Below are 22,506 nucleotides of genomic sequence, written 5' to 3'. Positions count from 1 at the left end.
GCCTTCCATATTACAGTTATTTGAAAGTTGTCACACATACTTAAATACATTCAAGTGATTAATTTAAAGCTACTGAGTCAGCTAAGTCTTCGACATCTGACACCACACAGAAGTGAGTAAGAAATTCAGAAACAGTTGTTTACCTGTCATCTGTCACGCACTTATTTAAAACTAATGACAAGTGGAGTAGATCTTAAAACCTTTAGAACTTATGTATAGGTTCTAATGTGTTTTCAGTCCAAAGATGGGAAAATTCTCAAATAGAAAATTAGATCTGTAAATCTTCTATAAAAAAAATCTTCTACAATAGAATTTAACTATTTGAAACTATAGGAAACACAATGAGAAAAATCAGTCCCCGTTTTCATGTAATACAGAGAAATATAAGATAGCTAATTTGAAGAATTTCTTCCATGTGTGGGTATAAATTACTGCCATCTTATGCCCTGGAAGTTAGCAACTGCATAAAGTAAAATGTTTCCTCCTGTTGTCTGAATTTCAAAAACAATAAAAGCATTTTTTCAGACTCTTGAAATGCATTATGTAAACTCACATGCCATCAATTAACCAAACATTGAAAACTGATGAAATGTAGGAATAAATAAAAACCTACAGGATACATGTTTATCTTCTAATGGGTTTTCAGGCACAAGAAATAAAAATTCTAAACAAATAAAATGAATGGATATTTGAGTTTTTTATAAAAAATATAACAAAATCCTAATGGCTAGAAACATAATTATCTACATTGAATATAAATAATGTTTTTAGAGATATCTAGGTATAATAATGCTGCACATAAAAGATTTCTTTTAGGGGTACCTAGGTGGCTCAGTTGGTTAAGTATCCAACTCTTGATTTTGGCTCAGGTCTTGATCTCAGGGTCATGAGTTCAAGTCCTGCGTTGGGCTCCATGCTGGGTGTGGAGCCTACTTTAAAAAAAAAAGAAAAAAAAAGATTTCTTCTATATGTGGGCTTAAATTATCACATCATGTTTTGAGAATTGGTAAGTAGAAACATCAGTAAAAACATTTGGTAAAAACATTTTACCAATGCTTTTTACCAAAGCATTGGTAAAATGTTTTCTGTATTTGTAACTTTATTGTTCGAACTGCAAGAGTCATTTGGACATTAAATCTCATTAAAATTATTATAAATTCAGTGAAATATCAATCTGTGGATTCTAATCCAAAGCACACATGTAGGATAAATGAGACCTCTGTCCCCATTTCTAGCTAACCCTAGAACTATATCTGCAATCTCAAGATGAAAGGCAGAGCTGTCTGACCCCTCAGCACATGGCAGATTTGCTCTCCATTAGATTGTGGAGAACAGTGTGTTCTCACCAACTGCAGGTCTGGAAAATGGCTCTGCAGGATCTTCATAGCAAGATAGTTTCCAGCTTACCAAATATGCATCTGATTTTAAAGCCTTAGGCTAATCCATAGTGCTTGGCCATGTCTATGATTGATGAACAGAAATAATTTGCTTTTACAGCATATAAAATCTGGATATAACAGTATATTTCAGTACTTTTGGATGAAGAGCAGCTGGATAAAGACAATTCTATATTTTTAAATTGGGGCTACAGAAGTGACTATCTATAGTTGTAAAATATTAAAAAATGATATGTTTGATCAGGAAAAGAAATCTGTGCCTGGCACAGAGAAAGCTTTTCATTGAGCACCATAATCATGATGAAAAGATAGAGGTTCTGTGACTATTAACTACACAGAAGGTTATGAAAGCTAAGAACACCCTCTGTCAACCTAACCTTTGCTATGGAACCTGTGCTCATAAGAGAATAAGCTTTATAAATATCAATTTTCAATAATCTACAATAGAAAAATGTTCACTTGCACCAGACGCAGACAGTCATAATACAGTACGACATACTTAACAATACAGTGTTCTTTCAACAGAAGTTCATCCTCCTCCAATTTGGGAGCAAGTCAGAGCATCAACATTGTATGTGTAACTTCAGAAACTGATTCCCTTTGAAAAGCAGATCTGAATTATTTTGCAGAGCAGAAATTATTGATATTTCTGGCATTGTTCAAAAAGGTCAACATATGTATATAAGATAAGTATAAAAAAGACTCTCTTCCACCTCTTGTGTTTGGTAGCATCTGCTACAAAAAGGAGTGTTTTTTTATCTTTAGGTATAAGACGAAGTTCATTTCTGCTGTGAAGTCAAAGTACTAGAAATGATTAGAGTTCCATATGCTAGATTGGCCTTTCTTCTGGAACAATCACAGCATCTTTCCTTCACCATTATCAAGGAACCATAGGAGAATGCCTCAGCTCAGTCAACCAGCTCCTCCTCCACAGTTCATGTTGACAATGCTGGGAGACACCACTTGGGCTGAGAAACACCAAGAGGGTTATTGGAATAAACATGTCAAAAACAGTCTTGTTATTTTCCCTACCAAATGTAGAATCTTCTTGGCATATAATACATGACAGCTGCCATCTTGGGGGTTATTTCAAAAACTTGGTTGGGGTTTAATCACCCACTCTGCTTGAGGATTTACATGATATACATCCAATATATAAGCATCTGGATCCAAGCAATGCTGCCCTAAAGGAAAGAGAAAATCAGAGAATGTTTCTGAGAGTGCACACTTCTATGTGTGCATGTGCGTGTTGGTAAGGTTCGAATAAAGCCAAGATAGTTCTCTCAGCCAAAAGTAAGTAGATAACATCTTAAAGGTTCTTTAGCAAAGCCAGTCTGCCTGCCTGCCTTATTCCTTCCCTTCTTTGTTTCTTTCTGACTGTGAAATACTCCAAATAAATCACATGTAAAATTGTGGAAAAAACAGACATACCAACTATAGAAAAATTGTTCCCTAGACTCACCACATCAATTAGGAAAATATGGCAAGAACCTGTCTAAGGTATAAACTAATCATTTATATAATAATACATGTCCTCTAATGGTTTTGCAGACAGTAACTTGACCAGGGCTAGAAAAGATTAAAATCAAGTTCATTTTAGGAATGGTCATTTTGTTTCTTTACTACGGATGCAATGCCCATAGGCAGGAAATCTAGAAATGATAACAAAAAGATCATTCCATGAGGCAAATACATTTGAAAATCTTTATGTACAGTGTGTTTGAAATGTATACCAAAGTCTCAAACAAAACTACCAATATTTGATTGCTTGCTTCATTCATTCATTCATTTATCAAATATTTCTTGAGCATTATTATATGCCAGGCACTATTCCAGGGGCTAGGGCTACAGAAATGCATCAGGTAGTCAAAAATAGTTGCCCTCAGGGCACTTACATTCTCAAAGTGGTAAAAGACAACCAGCAAATAAGCAAGTATAATATAAATTAAGTCTGGTGGTGACAAGAACATGAGAGAACAACAAAGCTGGGAAGGCACACCTAGAGAAGGTGAGATCCTGGAAGGTCTCTTTGAGAAGGTGACACAGTGGCAAACACCTGCAAGAGGTGAGGGAGTGAGAAGTGAACACTCTAAAGGAGAGCATTCTGGGAAAAAGAGTAAATGCAAAGGCTCCAAGGCAAAATGTGCCTGGCGACTGGATCTGCAAGGTTGGTGCTGCAAGTGGAAGTCTCAATATAATCTGAGAGGCATCTGCATTCAGGTATATTTAAAGCAATGAGATGGACTGAGCTCACCAAGGAAGTTACTTGCAGAAAGAGTTCTGAGGGGGCGCCTGGGTGGCTCAGTTGGTTAAGCGACTGCCTTCGGCTCAGGTCATGATCCTGGAGTCCCGGGATCGAGTCCCACATTGGGCTCCCTGCTCAGCAGGGAGTCTGCTTCTCCCTCTGACCCTCCTCCCTCTCATGCTCTCTGTCTCTCATTCTCTCTCTCGCAAATAAATAAAAAAAATCTTTAAAAAAAAAAAAAAGAAAGAGTTCTGAGGCTTGACCCCACAGTTTTCCATGTTGAAGGTTGAGAGGATGAGAAGTAGCAGGCAAAAGACTCAGGAGCTGCCAGTGAAGTGGAACAAAACCCAGAAGCTTAGGTTGTCCTTGAAACCAGGTGAAAAGTATGTTTTCAAAGAAGGGAAAGATCAACTCAGGCAGTTATCAAGACAGAACGAATGACTGGATTTCACAACATAAGAGTTCTCTGGTGGCCTCAACAAGAGCAATTTTGCTGAAGTGTTGCAGGGTAATGCTTGACTGGAGTGGTTTCAAGAGAGAACAAGAGGAAAAAACTGGAGGACAGAAAATGGATTCAAGGAGTTTTTGCTGTAAAGCAGAACACAGGAACGAAGTAGGCTTGAAGGGGGTCAAGAGAGAGTTTTGTGAAGATGACAGAAATTACCAAAAATGTTTATGTAGTTGGAAATGATGCAGTTGGGAGTGAAAAGCTGATGGCGCAGGAGAGAATGGGGGGCTGGAGCAAGGCCCTGAGTGGCAGGCGGGAACACGAAGTGAGGCACATGTGGAGGTGCTGGCCATTAAGTGGGAGTTGGGGTGGTTCATCCAGACTGTGTGGAGGGCAAGCAGAAGACCTGAAGGGGAAGGCAGGATACAGACGCAAGCAGAGGCAATTTCCATTTGATTCCTTTTTGTTCCCCCTCGGGAAATAGGAAGAATGAACCTGGGCTGAGGGTGAAACCAGGGAAGTTAAACAAAAAAGGTGTCACAATGTCAACGTTCCATGATGTTCTCTGTTTTGCAGGGATCTCCAGGGAAACTTTCCAACCCTGAGGCACACTTGAAAGACCCAAAAGTCTACTCCATATCAACTAAAATATTTACAATTAAATTTTGAAAGTATCTTAGGAAATTCATACAACTGTTCTCACATGAGATTAAAAATTCAGAAACTTACTGATGTTGAATTTATATTTAAGAAACTTGTAAAATATGCTTTTACAACAACAGCATATTTTTTTTTAGAGTGATCAGAATTTAGGAGTAAAAACCATTAGAGAATACTTACCTATATTTCCTCCAATTTCATATAACCGTTGATTCTGAATCTTAATGCATTCTGATGAACCATGACTGAAAAAAAAGAAAGCAATGTAATTTAACCTTCTTCCATGATCTGAGGTAAATATGCGGATTAAATAACCATGGCAACAAACAATTCCTTCTGCCTTGAATGAAATATACCCACAAATCATTACTATGATTAAAGTTATGATAAAAAACAATTTTATTTGTTTGACACAGCCAAGCATCCAAGGCACAGTGACGATGGGACTATTCCAAACCAAGACGGATGCTGCTGTGCCCTACAGCAACCTGGAGCCCATTCTATCCACAACTGTCAGCTTCATTTAAGAGCTGACTGTTACAGATACACCAAGGCTGGTGAAGGAGCAGCTGCATGTTTAATATTGCCTTGTCATTGGTCACATTACTCTCAGTTCAAAAGAAGTCAGGTTTCATTTCTTTTTTTGCCAAAAATTGAATGGGATTCTCTCCTCTGTCCATGCCATGTTTCTAAACTTGCCTAAAGCTTTTCAAACTGCTTAATGTTGACTTCATTGCATGTTTCTGCTCTATAGTGAAAGCAAGTCAGAGAAAATAATTGCCCAATTGCATTTTTCCACCCCAGTCTAGAATGTTGCGGTAGAGGAGTGGCTGATCTTCATCCCACCTGAGGAATAACTTTCAGCTTAGTTACTTCAAAAAGATTGACCTCAGCTCTTTGTGAGGAAGAAAGATGTGTGACCTATTTTGTTTGTTTAATTAAACATTTTGAGATCATTGTAGATTTGCTCAGTTTTAAGAAATTGCACAGATAGATCTTGCAAAGCTCTAGTGTGCTGTCACAACCAGAATGTCAACATTGATTCAGTCAAGATACAGAACATTTCCATCACCAATAGATCCCCCTTGTCTCCCTTTTATAGCCCACTCACCTCCCTCTCTGTCCTCCTTCCTACCTCCATCCCTTATCCCTGGTAACCTCTACTCTATTCCACATTTTCTAGAAGTTTGTTGTTTCAAAAATGTTATATAAATGGAAACACAGAGTATAGAACTTTTTGTACTGGCTTTTTTTTCAATCACCATAAATCGCTGGAGATTCATCCAAGGTGTTGCATTTTATTGCTGAGTAGCACACCATGGTATGGATGTGCCAGTTTGTTATTTACCTGTTGGAGAACATCTGTTGGATTTTTTTTTCCAGATTTTACTTTATAAATGAAGTTGCTATAAGCATTTGTATACAGGTTTTTGTGTGAATATAATCTTCATCTCTTTGGGATATATGCCCATGGGGTACCTGGCTAGCTCAATCCATGCAGCATGGGACTCTTGATCTCAGAGTTCTGAGTTCAAGCCCCACATTGGGTGCAGGCATTACTTAAAAGAAAAAAATGCCCAAGAGTGTGAAAACTGGGTCACATGGCAGTTGCGTAGTTTTATGAGAAACTGCCAAACTGTTTTACATAATGACTATACTCACCACCGATGTATGAGTGATCCCAAGATCTCTGTATCTTTGCCAGTATTTGGTGTCATCACTATTATTTATATTAGCCATTCTCAAAGATGTTTAATGATGCCACTGTGGCTTTGCATTTCCCTAATGGTTAAAGATACTGAACATCTTTTCATGTGCATCTGTGTATCTGTATATCCTCTGTAGTGAAATGTATGTTCATGTCTTTTGCTCATCTTTATTTTTTATTTAATTTTATTTTTATAAGATTTTGTTTATTTGACAGAGAGAGAGAGAGAAAGCACAAGCAGAGGGAGTGGCGGGCAGAGGGAGAGGGAGAGGGAGAAGCAGGCTCCCTGCTGAACAAGGAGCCTGATGCAGGGCTCCATCCCAGGACTCTGGGATCATGACCTGAGCCGAAAGAAGACGATTAACTGACTGAGCCACCCAGGCACCCCTTGCTCATTTTTAAATTGGATTGCTTTTTTCTTATTGTTGAATATTGAGTTTTCTTCATATATTCTAGATACTAGTCATTTGCTGGATATGAGGTTTGTAAGTGTATTTGTCTTTTCATCCTTTTCATTGAGTCAGTATATAACTTTTCAATCTTGATAATACCCAATTTATCAATTTTTACCTCTTATGGATCATGGTTTTTTTAAAAAAAAGATTATTTATTTTAGAGAAAGAGAGAAAGCATGGGGGAAGGGGCAGAGGGAAAGAATCTTAAGCAGACTCCCCGCTGAGTATGGAGCCCAACACAGGGCGTGAACTCAGGACCCCAAGATCATGACCTGAGCTGAAATCAAGAGTTGGTCACTCAACTGACTGAACCACCCAGCCACCCCTGGATCATGCTTTTGATGTCATCACAGAGGTTTTCTCCTTTGCTATTTTCTAAAACTTTTATAGTTTTACATTTTACATTTAAATCTGTGATCCATTGTGGGTTTTTTTTTTTTTTGTCTATAGATGTCCAACTGCTAGAGCACCATTTATCATTTGTTAAAAAAGCTGTCTTTCATCCATTGAATTGCTTTTGTACTTTTGTCAAAAATCAGTTATTTGAGGGGCGCCTGGCTGGCTCAGTTTGTTAGCTGTCTAACTCTTGATTTCGGGTCAGGTCATGATCTCAGGGTTGTGAGATTGAGCCCCGCATCCGGCTCCGTGCTCAGCAGGGAGTCTGCTTGGGATTCCCTCCCTCTCCCTCTGCCCCTCCCCCCTTCTCTCTAAAATAAATAAATAAGTCTTTAAAAATTTCAGTTATTAGAATAGTCAAATTCATAGAGACAGAAAGTAGAAGAGTGGTTATACGAGTGGCTGGGGGAGGAAGAAATGAGGAGTTATTGTTTACTGGGGACTGAGTCTGAGTATGGAATGATAAAATCTCTCTGGAGATGGATGGTGGTGGTGGTAATGATTATACAATAATGTGAATGTACTTAATACCACTGAACTGTAAATTTAAAATGATAAACTTTGTTATGGGCAATTTTTTCTTCCTCTACAATCAATCTTTCTTTCTTCCTTTCTTTCTTCTCTCTCTCTTTCTTTCTCTTTTTGTCTTATTGCAAGGCTTAATCTTCTAATAGTATTTTGAATAAAAGTAGTGTTCTTGATCTTGGAAGGAAAGTATTCAATCTTTCATTGTTAAGTAGAATGTTAGTTGTAGGTGGTCTTTATCAAGTTGAGGAAGTTCTTCCCTTTTCCTAGTTCACTGAGGGTTTTAATCATGAATGGGTACTGAATTTTGTCAAATGCTTCTTCTATATCAATTAACATGATCATATGATATTTCTCCAATCCAATGGTGGATTACATTAATTTCTAAATATTGAGCCAAACTTGCATACCTGAAATGAATCCCATTTGGTCACTGTAATTCCTTTAATATATGTTGGATTAGATTTGCTGATGTTTTTTTGAGGACTTCTGTCTCTAAGTTCATGAGAGATGCTAGTCTTCAGTGTTTGTTTGGTGTCCAGTCAATACTAATTTCATAACATGAGTTAGATAGTGGCCCTTCCTCTTCTACTTTCTGATAAAAGAATGTGCTAAATTGGTGTTCATTCTTTAAACATTTGCTAGAATTCTGCAGTGAAACCATCTGGGCTTGAAGATTTCTCTTTTGGGAAACTTTTAAAGATTCAATTTCCTTAAGGGCTACAAAACTATGTCATCTTGGTTGTCTTTTGGTAATTTGTGATTTTTGAGGAACTGGTCCATTTCTTCTAAGATTTTGATTTTGAGTATATAGTTTGTTCACAATATTTCATTATCCTTTTAAGGGAAGCATTATATACAGTGATATTTCCTATTTTATTCTTAATATTTGTGATTTCATTTTTGTTAGTCTTTCTAGAAGTTTATCAATTTTATTGTTCTTAAAAAGAACCAGCTTTTTGTTTCACTGATCTCTATCATTTTTCTGTTTTCAATTTCACTGATTTCTGTTCTTCTATCATTTCCTTCATTCTGCTTGCTTATTTTGCTTACTTTTCCAGTTTCTAGAGGTAGAAACTTACTTGCTCTGAGATCTTGCCCTCTTTTTAGATGTAAGCATTTATTGCTATAAATTTTTCTCTCAGTATGGCTTTAGCTGCACTGTACAAAATTTGTTAAGTTGCAGTTTTATTTTCATTCTATGTACTTTTAACAATTTCCTTTAATACTTCCTCTTTGACCCATGGATTATTCAGAAGTGTGTGGTTTAATTTTCAAGTATTTAGAAATTATCATGTTGTCTTGCTGTTATTAACATCTAGTTTGATTACTTTATGGTCAGAAAAGATATTCTGTATGATTTCAATTATTTTGAATTCATTAAAATTTGTTTTATGGCCCAGGATATGGTTTATCTCTTATGATTATATCTTGACTTATTTACAGTGTTTTTTCGTATACTGCTTTGTATGGTTTTCTTTGTGGTTTCTTTGGCATTGCAATAACATATGTAACTTATCATGGACTATTGGGATTGATGTTTTACTATTTTGAGTGATGTGTAGAAACCTATTCCCATCAGTTCTCTTTACTCTCATACTTTTAAAAATAAATATTTAATTCTATTTATTCTTAGTTCTTTAAATTAAAAATAACATAAGTTAAATGAAGAGGACCACTGATGCATATATGGATTTCATTTTTAAAACAAAGATAATCCTAATATTCTAGCATAACTAAACCTTATCTATTTTACTTTGAAATTGTTATTTTACCATTAATAAGTAGTAGTTCTCCCAACTGGTAAAACTCTGACAAATGTTAAAAATGAATTTAATTTTAGAACTCTTTTATGATTCAGAGAACAACTGTGAAAATAGTATAGACAGTTTCCATATTCCCCACACCCTGTTCCCCTATTATTAACTTCTAACATGAATATGGTACATTTGTCACAACTAATGAATACTGATACATTATTATTAACCAAGGTTCATACTTTATTCAGATGTTCCTGGTTTTTACATAGCCATCTGTGTTCTGTTCCAGGGACCCATCCAGAATATTGCAGTATATTCAGTAATTATAATTGGTTGAATAGGGTCCCTTCCAAAACTCACGTCTGCCTAGATGTTCAGAATCTGACTTTCTTTGAATATAGGGTTATTTGCAGATGTAATCAGTTAAGAATCTAGAGACGAAATCATCCTGGATTCAGGGGATCCCCTAAAATCCAGTGAATCCTTGAAAGAAGGGGAGAAAATACAGAGAAACACAAAGAGAATGTGAAGATGGAGAGATTGGAGTGATAACATCTACAAACCATGGAATGCCAAGGATGTTGGCAACCACTAGAAGCTAGGAGAGGGGCATGGGAGAGCTTCTCCCTCACAGCCTCCAGAAGGAACCAACCCTGCTGACACATTTCTTTCAGATTCCTGGTCTTCTGAACTGAGAGAATACATTTCTGTTGTTTTAAGCCACCTAGTTTGAGGTAATTTATTATGGAAATACTGGGAAACTAATATATAGTCATGTCTCATCAGGTCTCTTCCTCTTGACTGTGACCGTTACTTACACTTGCCTTGTTCTTGATGTCTTTGACAGTTTTGAGGAGGACTCACCAGGTATTTTGTAGAATATTTCCAAACGGGGATTTGTCTGATTTTTTCTCACGTTTGGCAAGAGTTATGTGTTCTTGGGAAGAAAGTGACAGAAGTGCCATTTTCGTCATTTTTTATCAGGGCTACACATTATCAGTGTGACTTTATCATTGTTGATGTTACTCACCTACTGAGGTCAGATTTCATGACTATGAAGTTATTCTTTTTCCCCCTTTACATACTCCAGTCTTTGGAGAGAAGTCACTATGCAGACAATAAGGAGGGCTGAGCCTCAACCCTTTCAAAATATAATTGTCTTGGGGCGCTTGGGTGGCTCAGGAGGTTCAGCGTCCAACTCTTGATTTCAGCTCACATCATGTTCTTGGGGTCATGGGATGGAGCCCTGCTTTCGGCTCCTCACTCAGCAGGGAGTCTGCTTGAGATTCTCACTCTCCCTCTCCTTCTGTTCCTACCCCTCCCCCACTCTCTCTCTCTAAAATAAATAAATAAATCTTTTAAAAGAAAGGAAGGAAGAAAGTAAGCTGTCTTAAATGTGTCCTCAACATACACTGAGCACCATATCCAGTGGTGCAATTTTTGCTTCAACCATCAAATATGATTTAAGAAATGCATAAGGGGGGAGCGTCTGGTTGGCTCAGTTGTTAAGCGTCTGCCTTCGGCTCAGGTCATGATCCCAGGGTCCTGGGATCAAGCCCCGCATCGGGCTCCCTGTTCCGTGGGAAGCCTGCTTCTCCCTCTCCCACTCCCCGTGCTTGTGTTCCCTCTCTCGCTGTGTCTCTGTCAAATAAATAAAATCTTTAAAAAAAAAAAATGCAAAAGGAGTAGGATAATCTATTATAGTTACTACTATTTTTTATCCATTCTGATGTTGTCCTTTCCTTTCTGATGTTTCAAGCCTTTGTTATCATTTTCTTTCTATTTAGAGAACTTCCTTTATCCATTCTTTATGGGTAAATTTGCTAGCAACAAAATTCCTTAGTTTTGCCTCACCGAAGAACGTCTTTGTTTCCCCTTCATTCTGGAAAGATATTTTTTGCAGGACATAGAATTCAAGGTTGACAGTTCCTTTCTTTCAGTACTTGGAAAGATGTTATGCCACTTCCATCTGGCCTCCAGGGTTTCATTTTTTTTTTTTTTTAAGATTTTTAAGTTTTTATTTATTTGACAGAGAGAGAGACAGCGAGAGAGGAAACACAAGCAGGGGGAGTGGGAGAGGGAGAGGCAGGCCTCCAGCTGAGCAGGGATCCCAGGACCCTGGGATCATGACCTGAGCCGAAGGCAGACGCTTAATGACTGAGCCACCCAGGCACCCCGCCTCCAGGGTTTCAAATAAGAAATGAGAAATCTGCTATAATTAGAATTGGTGTTCCCTATAAGAAAGGCATTACTTTGCTCTGGATGCTTTCAAGGTTTGTTTTTTTGTCTTTAATTTTTACAAGTTTAATTACATTGTTTTGGAAGGGATTTCTTTGGTTTGTCCTGTTTGGGTTCACTTAGTTTCTTAAATATGTAGGTTTATACCTTTTGCTAATTTGGAAAGTTTTCAGTCATTATTTATTCAAATACTTTTTCAGTTCCTTTCTGTTTTCTCTATTTTTGGTACTACAATGATGCAAATGTTAGCTCTCTTGCTACAGTCCCTGGATCCCTGAGGCTATATTCACTTTTTTGGGTCTGTCTTCTTTCTGTTGTTCAGAATAATGCTACTGATATTCCTCAAATTTACTGATTATATCCTCTGTCATCTCCATTCTAATATTGAGCCCATTTAGTGAGTTTATTTCAGTTATTTTATCTTTCAGTTCCATAATTTTCTTTCATTCTTTTTTATAACTTCTATTTGTTTGCTGAGATTTTCTATTTTTTCATTTCAAGAGAATTCATAACTGCTTGTTGAAGCATGTGTGTGATGGCTGCTGTAAAATCCTTGTCAGATAATTCTAACAGCTGATTCAATTTAGCGCTGGCATTTGTCAATTGTTTTTTCTCATTCCTGTTGTGATTTTCCTGGTTTTAGGTATAATGAATGATTTTGTATCATACTGCAGACACTTTGGATATTATGAGACTCTGGATCTTATTTAATCATCATTTTTTGGCAGCCATTGCTCCTGTTGAAGTTTAGCACAAGGGCTGAGTGGGTGGGTATGTTCAGCTTTTTGCTGAGCCCGACTGACACCTGCCCAGTGAAAGTGGGACACCAACTGGCACTGCTTTACTGCCTCTGATTGAGGGTGTAAGATCAGCCCCTGCTGGGCTCTGCTGGCCCCAGGGAGAGGCAACAGAAGGTAGACTCTTGCTGCTTTGTTGCTGTTGGGTGAGGGTAAAGCTCAGCTCTTCAAGGGACCTTCCTGACTCTGGGGCAGGCGGTGGGGGGGGGGGGTGTGTGTGTGTGTGTGAAGCTGGTCAATAACTGTCTGCTTTGCACTGATTTGTTAGGTCTCACTGCTGCTGGGTGGCGGAGACTCAGCTAGAGGCAGGACCCTGCTGACACTGTTGTGGTTGGGAACCGGATCGCCACCTGATTCTGTCGGGTGGGGCATATACATCAGTTGCCTGCTTGGTCCCACTGAAAATACAGGTGTAGTGGTGTGCTTTTTCTGTTGGTGTTTGGTTGGAGTAGGGCAGATATTACCAAAATGGTTTTTTGTGGTTAGGCCACCTTCTCTCCAGTCCTTTGGCTGCGGGAACAGGATCTCCTTCTTGGAGCTCATTATTGTGTGTGCCTGTGCCAGGCTGAAGGTTCCTACAGCACCCTGCCTGGACATATGGGAGGCAATAAGGAAATCCAGGCATTCACCACCACGTTGTTTCACAGGCCCGATGTCCCTAGGCAGTCCGCACTCGGCTCTTTACCTTTCAGAGTCTTCCTATGCTTGTCATTGTGTTATGTCCAAGGGTTTTTAGTCAGAAGAGAGAGGACCTGGGAGGAATGGGACTTCTCCCCCCCCCTTTTTTTTTTTACTTAAACAGAAGAGGTGGTTAGTAGTCAGAAAATAAGCCTCTAGTGAAACAGGCAAAAATGGGCCAGTTTACAACTAAACTGAAATTGGCCACAGTTCTAATGAGTGAAGAAAATGGACTGAACAACATCTTTTGAAGTTCATACAAAGGATTTGCATCTATCTATAGTCACTGATTCTAATTTATTTTTATTAGAACATTTTCATTCTACAAAAGGCCTACATGAGAATCCAGGGGCAGTTTTGTCACGCATGTGACTAGCCATCTATTGGATGTTCGCATCCCCCCGAGTGGAATTTCAAGTCTCTCTATTACTGCCTAGCAGTTACTACTTACAGTGTTCTAGCAACACAGAGAAGTACATTTTCTGGGCTCCTGCTGGACTGTCTACTCTTCTTTTCTTTTTTATATATGCTTATATATACACATACATATATATGCATATGTATATGGAGAGAGAGAGAACATACAAAACATGCACACATCATAAGAATACTTGAAGAATTTTCACAAAGCGAACATACCACGTAACCAGCCCCCATAGTCTAGAACAGGAACGTCTCCGAAGCCGCTGTCAAGGCTTCTGAGTCACCAACCCTTCCACCCTCACAGAAAGCCACTGTTCTGGCTTCTAACACCATAGATTACTTTTATTGGCTACTCTTGTTTTTCTAAATTGAAATATTTTCATTGAGATAGTGGTAGATTCATATGTAGTTTTAAGAAATAATACAGAAAAATTCCTCATACTCTTTGCCCACTTCTCCCCAAATGGTAACATTTTATACAAATATAGTATAAAGTCCCAGCATACTGACATTGCTATGATCCACCTATCCTATTCAAATTTCCCACTTTACTTGTACTCATTTGTGTGTGTGTGTGTGTGTGTGTGTGTGTGTGTTAAGTTCAATACAGTTACCACCAGAGTCAAGATACGGAGCAATTCCAACACTGTCAGATCCTTGTGTTGCCCTTTTATGACCATACCCATCTCCCTCCCATGATCTCCTCTCCCCAACTCCCAGCAACTACTAACCTACCCCTCATTTCTAAAATTTTGTCATTTTAAAATGTTATATAAATGGAGTCTTATGGTATGTAATCTTCCGCAATTGGCTTCCCCCCCCCAACATGAGTACTCCTTTTTAACATGATTGGAAAGCTTCTCTTTAGAAATTTCCATCAGTTTTGGGGCACCTGGGTGGCTCAGTTAAGTGTCCAACTCTTGATTTTAGCTCAGGTTATGATCTCAGGGTTGTGAGATCAAGCCCCACGTTGGGCTCTGTGCTCAGCACAGAGTCTGCTTAAGATTCTCTGCCTCTCCCTCTGCCCTTCCCAATCCCCCTGCTTGCTCTCATTCTCTTCTCTAACAACAACAACAAAAAGAATAAAAAGAATATCCACAAGTTTTACTAGAGACCATCAAGCTGTACCTCCTCTCTAATGGATGGATTTAAACGAGTGCCTCTCATGCTTCTCATCTTTTAAAAACCTTAGCGCAAATGTTTATCCTTGAATAAGAATGCCTATAGAAAAATTACCCTGATTAATGCTGCTTCAAGGTGACTTACGGGAGATGAGCAAAAGGATTTCTTTTTGTAAATAAAATTCTGATCCCAAGATTTATTAGTAGTATGTTTTAAGGAAAACAACGGCTATGATGTCCATTTACTATATAAACTTTATCTGATCTAGGCATGTTGAAGCTCAATGAAGCATGGAATGGTATTCCAGGTAGCTCTAAAACTAACTTGCTATATTTTTTATTCTAATAAAAGGTAAAACTCATGTAGTAAATGAAACCACCAAGATAGAAGATATCTATCAAGAATCCCATTTGTAGAAATTTCTTAAAACAAACAAACAAACAAACAAAACAGAACACTTCTGTTATCAGTAATTCTATGGTCTACTTAATCTCTTTCTCTACTTTTGACTTACTCTATTGGTAAAGTCCCCAAAGTAACAGCTTCTAATTTTCCAAAAAGGTCAAGTTTGTAAATGCCTGGAAAGTCACTCATCTGATAAAACATCACCTTCCTTGTACAGAGACCTATATTCACTTTTACTCACCTGTTCTCATATTGAAATTTTGCCAGTATGTCTTTGGCCTTGGTGTGACTAGTGAGCTGAATGGCCATGGACACCTTAGAGAGAAGTGGAGCATGGACCCTTATGACTCCTTCCGGCACGTCAGACTGCCAATGAGGAAAAATTTAGTACATTCTGTCAAACTAGGATGAATATCACTTTAATGACTGCATTTAAGAGAGATGAAAATCAGTGGCAGTGTGAATTAGGAAAACATGTGAATGTGACCAGTATTTAACCAGAATGAAACACTGCTTTCTTTTTAACAGGAGATTCACTAAACTTAACCTGGGATTTTACTCTTGTTACACACTTAAGGCCTTGCTATAATGCCTTAAAATGAGAGAAGTAACACTAGGTTATGACAAAATCTCACATTTCTATCAGTTCATTTCCTTGAACTGTGCCCTAAATAAGCTTACTTTAAGCAGAATTCTGTATTTCAGTATATTTTAAGATCAACCTTCTGGAAAATTTGAGAATCAATTAGAAAATACAGCTTTTTAAATATCATTTTTCTTTAGTTAATAACAATGATTGGGGGCCCAAGTTGAATTCCAAATGAGCACTTAAAACTTGATCCCTCAAAGTATGTGATAATACTCTGATGAGCAGTGTATGGACTGTTCAGTATCTCTGCTTTCATATGACAAGACTGGCCTGCAGACCTACCATGGAGCTCCTGTTAAGTGAAATAATCAATGAATGGCATGGTCTAACAGAAATTTCTGTTTTGTCAGGATTGACTGGAAAATTCCTTTTGTTTCCAAATTTTGAATATTTTTAAAATTCATTATCTATCTAGATATAAATAGAAATAAATTTCTATCTGAGGATCTGGCTAACTCCTCAGGTAATCATTTTAAATTGGAACATTCTCAAAGGATGGCATGGTTGATATAGAAGGTTTAAGTTGAATTGACTCAATACATACCCTAAAAGGAATACATTATGGGTTGAACTGTGTCCCCACAAAAGATATTTGAAGTCCTAACCCCCAGTAGCTGAGAATATAACCGTATTTGGAAATAGGGTCATTGCAGTTGTAATTAGCTCAGATGAGGTTGTAATGGAATAGGGTGGATGTATATCCAATATGGCTACTGTTCTTATAAAAGAGACTCAGACACACACACTCAGTGTGTAAAGATGGAGGCAGAGATTGAAGTGATGTATTTACAAGCTAAGGAATATCAAGAATTGGTGGCACCACCAAAAGCTAGGAATGATGTCAAGAACAGATCCTTGTCTCACAGCCTTCAGAAGGAACGAACTAAGCAGATTCCTTGATTTCAGACTTTTAGCCTGCAGAATTGTGAGAGAATAAATTTCTAATATTTTAACCTACCTAGTTTGTGGTAGGAAACTAAGAGAAAATATTTTAAAATAGGGTCAGTTATTATGGTACTTTTATACTATTACCAGTAAGAACCAGGAGAGCATGCCAGGGAATGGATGTTGAGGGTGATGGACCTTGGGGGGAGGCTGCAGGGTGTCGGGTCATTGGAGCCAAGACTAAACTCCTAAAACACTGTTCTGGGTATTTCATGCCCTTCCTCTTCCAGTGCCACCCTCCCCCATCCCCACCCCAGAAACCTGTGTAAGATAAATTCTACCTTCCTGATGATATTACTGTACCTGTGATCATAACAATCACATTTTCCCTATAAATTCCTACAGTATTCATACTTGTGTACAGGCTGCCTAACCATACATTTTGAGTCATCAGTTAGTTGACTCTCCCTATACTATTCCTTCATGTGCCACATGAAATGTGTCCAGTATGAAGGATAGATCATGACCAAAATTATACATAGGCATGATAGACACAGCCAGAAAATACCATGTAGGGAGTTAACAAGAGAGGAAAGGAAATTATTTGTTTTCTTACCATTCTTCTCGAAGAGGGTGATTTTTGCAGTACCTTTGAAGTCTTGGGGCTTATAACCTAAAACAAAACACATTTAGTCCTCAGGATTAATGTTGGGAAAACAAGTACATGCTGCTCTTGGAAGTGTAAACTGTTAACAATCTTTATGGAAAACATTTTGGAAATATTTAAAATGACCAAACAATGCTACATCTGTAAGTTTATCCTACAAATATACTTCACTTGTGAGAAATAATGTATATACAAGTTTGTTCACTAGTGCATAAATCTTACTAGCAAAAGACTGACACAATCTAACTGTTCAACAATATGGGACTGCTTACATAAATTACGATGCATCTATGGAATACCGTGCAAAAGAAGCAAAGAAGCCTTTGTTAATTGATAATGGAATAATGATATGGAATAATCACCATGATTTTTCAAGTCAGTAAAGCAAGACACAGGACAGTATTTCATGTATGTTACCATTCATGCAAAAGGGAAGAACACTGTCAAGAGTTCAGGTCAGCTACACTCCATGGTGTTGCTGCCTCAGCATCCATTTTGTTTGGCCAAGCATCCTGCAGTGACCTTAAACTGACAGTAGACCCTCATGCAAGCCCCTGCCCTAGATATAAGCCCACAGAGTCTCAAGCAATTCGTGGAGTCCTGATATGACTTCCTTGTAACCTGCGTGATCAACAGTCTCCCCACCTCCCAGGGTTATCCCCTTGTGTGCCCCTTAGATAAGACCCCTGTGGAGCTCACCAAAAAAACACTCTTTTGGTTTGGATTGACCAATGTGGCCTTAGCCTGGGAACCCCAAATCACTGCACCAATGGACCTTAACAAAGAAATGTGCCCCAGGTTCTATGGCTCTGTCTGCATCCTGCCTTGACCTGCCCATATGGCTCCTTGAGGCATGCCGTGTACTTCCTCCAGAACCTGTGAATACTAAACTTTACTATTTCAATTTCTCTTATGGTTTGGTGTTGAGCTGTGTGTGATTCACCATCCAGCACCCTGTGCTCCACATAACATGTTAATGTAACAAAGTCATACATTCATATTTGAATAACAACAAACATACATTCATATTTGTTTGCATGTGCAGAATGCCTCTTTGGAAGTATATACATCTGCATGTTTTGGGGCACACCCACCCTATCATTGGTGATATTATTTATCTCCAGGAGGGGAAGTCAGAGGTGGCCAATTTTTATTCTAGTGTTTTGTACCTTTTGAACTTTGTAACCTGTTAATGAACTATTCTAATCAAAGTTAAGAGGTAAACACATGGTATAGTACAACAGAACTGAAGAAAGACTGTTTCTTCAACTTTAAGTATTTGCTTCCATGGTACTTATAAACTTTAAATTCTACTTTTTTCATATCTCTAATGTTACAACCAAAAAATTAAAATCGCTGACATTCATATAGCATCATACAACTTACAAAAAGTGCTTTTACACATGGTAGGTGAGTTGATGCTAATGACAACTCTGTGAATTAGGTATCATTACCTTTCTCCCCAATTTATAATATAAGAAAATTGAGGCACAGAGAAAGATTTTAATTCGCTGAGGCTACTAGCCTGAAGGATGCAACCAGGTGAGTGTTTAAGTAAGAAAAATGGGGCACCTGGGTGACTCAGTCGGTTAAGCAGCCAACTCTTGATTTTGGCTCAGGTCATGATCTCAGGGTCCTGGCACTGAGCCCTGTGTCAGGCTCCATGCTCAGCAGGGAGTCTGCATGAGGATTCTCTCTCCCTCTGCCCCTCCCCCCTCACTCATACTTTCTCTCTCTCCCTCTCCCTCTCTAAAATAAATAAATCAATCTTCGAACTTATACTTCTCCCATCTCTGCTCCCTAAGCTCAGTGCCAGGCTTGAAAATAACAGCCTGCATTCCTGGTACAGGTACAGGAAGGAGCAGAATGACTCATTCACAAAGAATTGTAATTCTTTGTTCTGACCTGGTTGGTGGCTCCCTTACTGGTTCAGAAGGCTTGCTTCTATCTTGACTAACTTGGAACCTGACCAGTGCTAAAGTGGTATGATGGTGAAAACATTTATAGGCAAATATTTAAGTTATTGCTGCCTGATGCAGTGGGTAAGACTTGGAGAAAACAACAGACTAACTAAAAAGCTTGAGAGGCAAAGCTGGAAACTGAGATTCTTTGGGGAATAAGGGCATTGAAAAGCTCCAAATATTCCTGAGAATCTAGAAAGCCACATGCATGCCAAGGGTTGTGCATGTGTTCAAAAAAGACTTGAAAATAACTTAGGCTGTCAATTTAAGCTGGCTGCCCTTCGTGCTCTATCCAGGCAGGAAGTGAAGGCTCAAGCAGAGTCATAAACTGTCTGGTTGAATGCTGAAGATGCACCCAAACAAACATACAGAGTTCATCTGCAAAGACTGGGAGTTTTTTGGTACAAAGTGTTTAAGAAAATCTCTGTGCAAACATTAGCTAACCACTAAGCTCATGGAGCAGAGACTTCTGTAGCCACACAAAACAATTCAAACTTTACAAATTTAGCTCAGCAGAAAAGTAATTAAAAAAAACAAACAACAGCTACAACAAGCAGCAACAAACCCTAGAAGAGGGGGAAGAATCTTATTTCCAAAGTTGCCACATTGTAATATTTAAAATGTCCATTCTTCAGGGCACCTGGGTGGCTCAGTAAGCATCTGACTTCAGCTCAGGTCATGATCCCAGGGTCCTGGGATCCAGCCCCGCATTGGGATCGCTGCTCAGTGGGGAGCCTGCTTCTCCCTCTGCTGCTCCCCCTGCTTGTGCTCTCTCACTCTCTCTCTGTCAAATAAATACATAAAATCTTACAAAATAAATAAATAAATAAAATGTCCATTCTTCAACAACAACAAAAAATATGAGACAGGCAAAAAAAGGTCAAGAAAATATGGCCCATACACAGGGAAAAAGTAGTTTCAATAGTTCCAAAAGAAACTCCTGAAGGAAACCTAAACATTAAAGTTACTAGAAAAAGCCTTCAAATAAGATATTTTAAAAATGTTCAAAGAACTAATGGAAACCATGTTTAAAGAACTAAAGAAAACCATGAGAATTAGATCTTACCAAATTAGGAATATCAAAAAAGAGACAAATTATAAAAAGGAATCAAAGGGAAATTCTGGACTGAAAAGTCCAACTGAAATGAAAAATCCACTAGAAGGGCTCAATAGCAGATTTGAGGCAGAAAAAAAATCAGTAATTTGAAGATAAATTGATTGAGATTATCCAGTCTGAAGAATAGGAAGAAAAAAGAATGAAGAAAAACGAACAAAACCTAAAGGGAATTGTAGGGCAATATCCAACATGAAATGCACCAACACATACATAATTAAGAGTTGCAGAAGAAGAGAAGAGAAAGGGACAGAGAGAATAGTTGAAGTAATAATGGCTGAAAACTCTCTAAATTTGCTGAAAATGTTGATCTACCTATTTAAAAAGCTCAACAAACTCCAAATAGGATAAAATGAAAGAGATCTACACCAAGATACATCATAATCAAATTGTCAAAAGACAAAGTATTATTTGAAAGCAGCAAGAGAAAAGCAACTCAGCATGCACAAGAGATTTTCAATAATAACAACTGATTCCCCAGCAGAAACCATGAAAAGCAGAAGACAATGGGATGACATATTCAAAGTGCTGAAAGAAAAAAAAAGCTGTCAAGCAAATTCTATTTGGCAAAACAATCTTTAAAAAATAAAGAAGAGGCCTTCTAGATGCCACCATGCCAGAGCTACCTGTGCCACCCAGTCATGGTGAACCCCTCCATGCTCTTCAATACTGCTGTTGAGAAGTGAGCCCTTCAGCTATATTTCCTTTGAGCTGCTTGTGCACACAGTTCCAAAGACAGAAGAAAACATTCATGCTCTGAGCACTGGGGAGAAAAGATTAGGTTATAAAGGTTCCTGCTTTCACAGATTATTTTGGGATTTATGTGCCAGGGCAGTGATTTCCCATGCCATAATTACACTGTTGGCAAGTCTATGGGGAGAAATCTGATGATGAAAATTTCATCCTAAAGCATGTGGGGCCTGGTATCTTGTCCATGGCAAATGCTGGACCCCAACACAAATGGTTCCCAGTTTTTCAACTGCAATGCCAAGACTGAGTGGTTGGATGGCAAGCATGTGGTCTTTGGCAAGGTGAAAGAGGGCATGAATACTGTGGAAGTCACAGAGCACTCTGGGTCCAAGAATGGCAAGACCAGCAAAGAGATCACCACTGCTGACTATAGGCAAATCTAATAAATTTGACTTACGTTTTCTCTTAACCACCAGAATATTCCTTCTGTAGCTCAGAAGAGCACCCCCTTATCCTCATCTGCTTAAAACAGCTTATCATCTCTGTGCTCTTCTTGCTGCAGTTCTTTGGGTTCCATAGTTTCCTTATTCCCCTCTAAGTGCAGCTGAATTAGAGTTAAGTTTACGATTATTAAATAAAAACTAAACAACCAAAAAAATGAAGAAATTATGACATTCTAAGATAAATAAATGCACTCCTAGCAGAACTTCCCTATAAGAAATGTTAAAGATAGTCCTTTAGGCTGAAATGAAGGGACACTAGACTAACTTGAATCCACATGAAATAACATCAGTAAAGATAACTACATAGGTAAATATAAAAAACAGCACTATGTATTTTTTGCAACTCCACCTTTTTTCCTATCTAACTTAAAAGATAAGTGCATAAAGCAATAACTATAAATCTATGTTGACGGGCACATAATTTTTAAAGATGCAATTTGTGGCAATAACAGCATAAAGTAGGAGATATGGGGGTCTATAAATAGAGTTTTTATATACTATTGAATTGAAGGTGAAACTAATATGAACTAGATTGCGATATATTAAGATGTTACTTGTAATCCTCAGGGCAACCACTAAGGAGATAATTAAAAAATGTGTAGTAAAAGAAACAACTGTTTCTTTCAACAAAAATATATAGTAAAATAATTAAAAGTGGTATACTAGAAAATACTCTACACAAATGAAGGCAATAATGGAGGAATTGTGGAACAGAAATCATAGAGCAAAAGATATATCGTAAGACATATAGTAAAAAAAAAAGAATTGAAGGAAGAAACA

The 22,506-nt window shown here is 38.1% G+C and overlaps 1 protein-coding gene across 2 annotated transcripts in view; it reads right to left on the bottom strand.

Annotated features, from left to right (window-relative positions):
• Positions 1 to 891: 891 nt before the first annotated feature.
• The window catches only part of ARHGAP28 (Rho GTPase activating protein 28), a 221,945-nt gene continuing 200,330 nt past the window's right edge, over positions 892 to 22,506 (bottom strand). For both annotated transcript variants that reach the window (XM_032421200.1, XM_032421201.1), the window contains 4 exons: positions 17,408 to 17,464; positions 15,499 to 15,623; positions 4,931 to 4,995; positions 892 to 2,581 (listed from right to left, as the gene is read on the bottom strand). In XM_032421200.1, coding sequence (XP_032277091.1) covers positions 2,487 to 2,581; positions 4,931 to 4,995; positions 15,499 to 15,623; positions 17,408 to 17,464 — 342 coding nt within the window. In that variant the 3' untranslated portion in view covers positions 892 to 2,486. The remainder of the gene's footprint in view (positions 2,582 to 4,930; positions 4,996 to 15,498; positions 15,624 to 17,407; positions 17,465 to 22,506) is intronic.

Source organism: Phoca vitulina, unplaced genomic scaffold (genome assembly GCF_004348235.1).
Source record: "Phoca vitulina isolate PV1807 unplaced genomic scaffold, GSC_HSeal_1.0 scaffold24, whole genome shotgun sequence".
Classification (NCBI taxonomy): Eukaryota; Metazoa; Chordata; class Mammalia; order Carnivora; family Phocidae; genus Phoca; species Phoca vitulina.
Note: the sequence above shows the minus strand (reverse complement) of the source record. Positions and strands in the feature narration are given on the sequence as shown.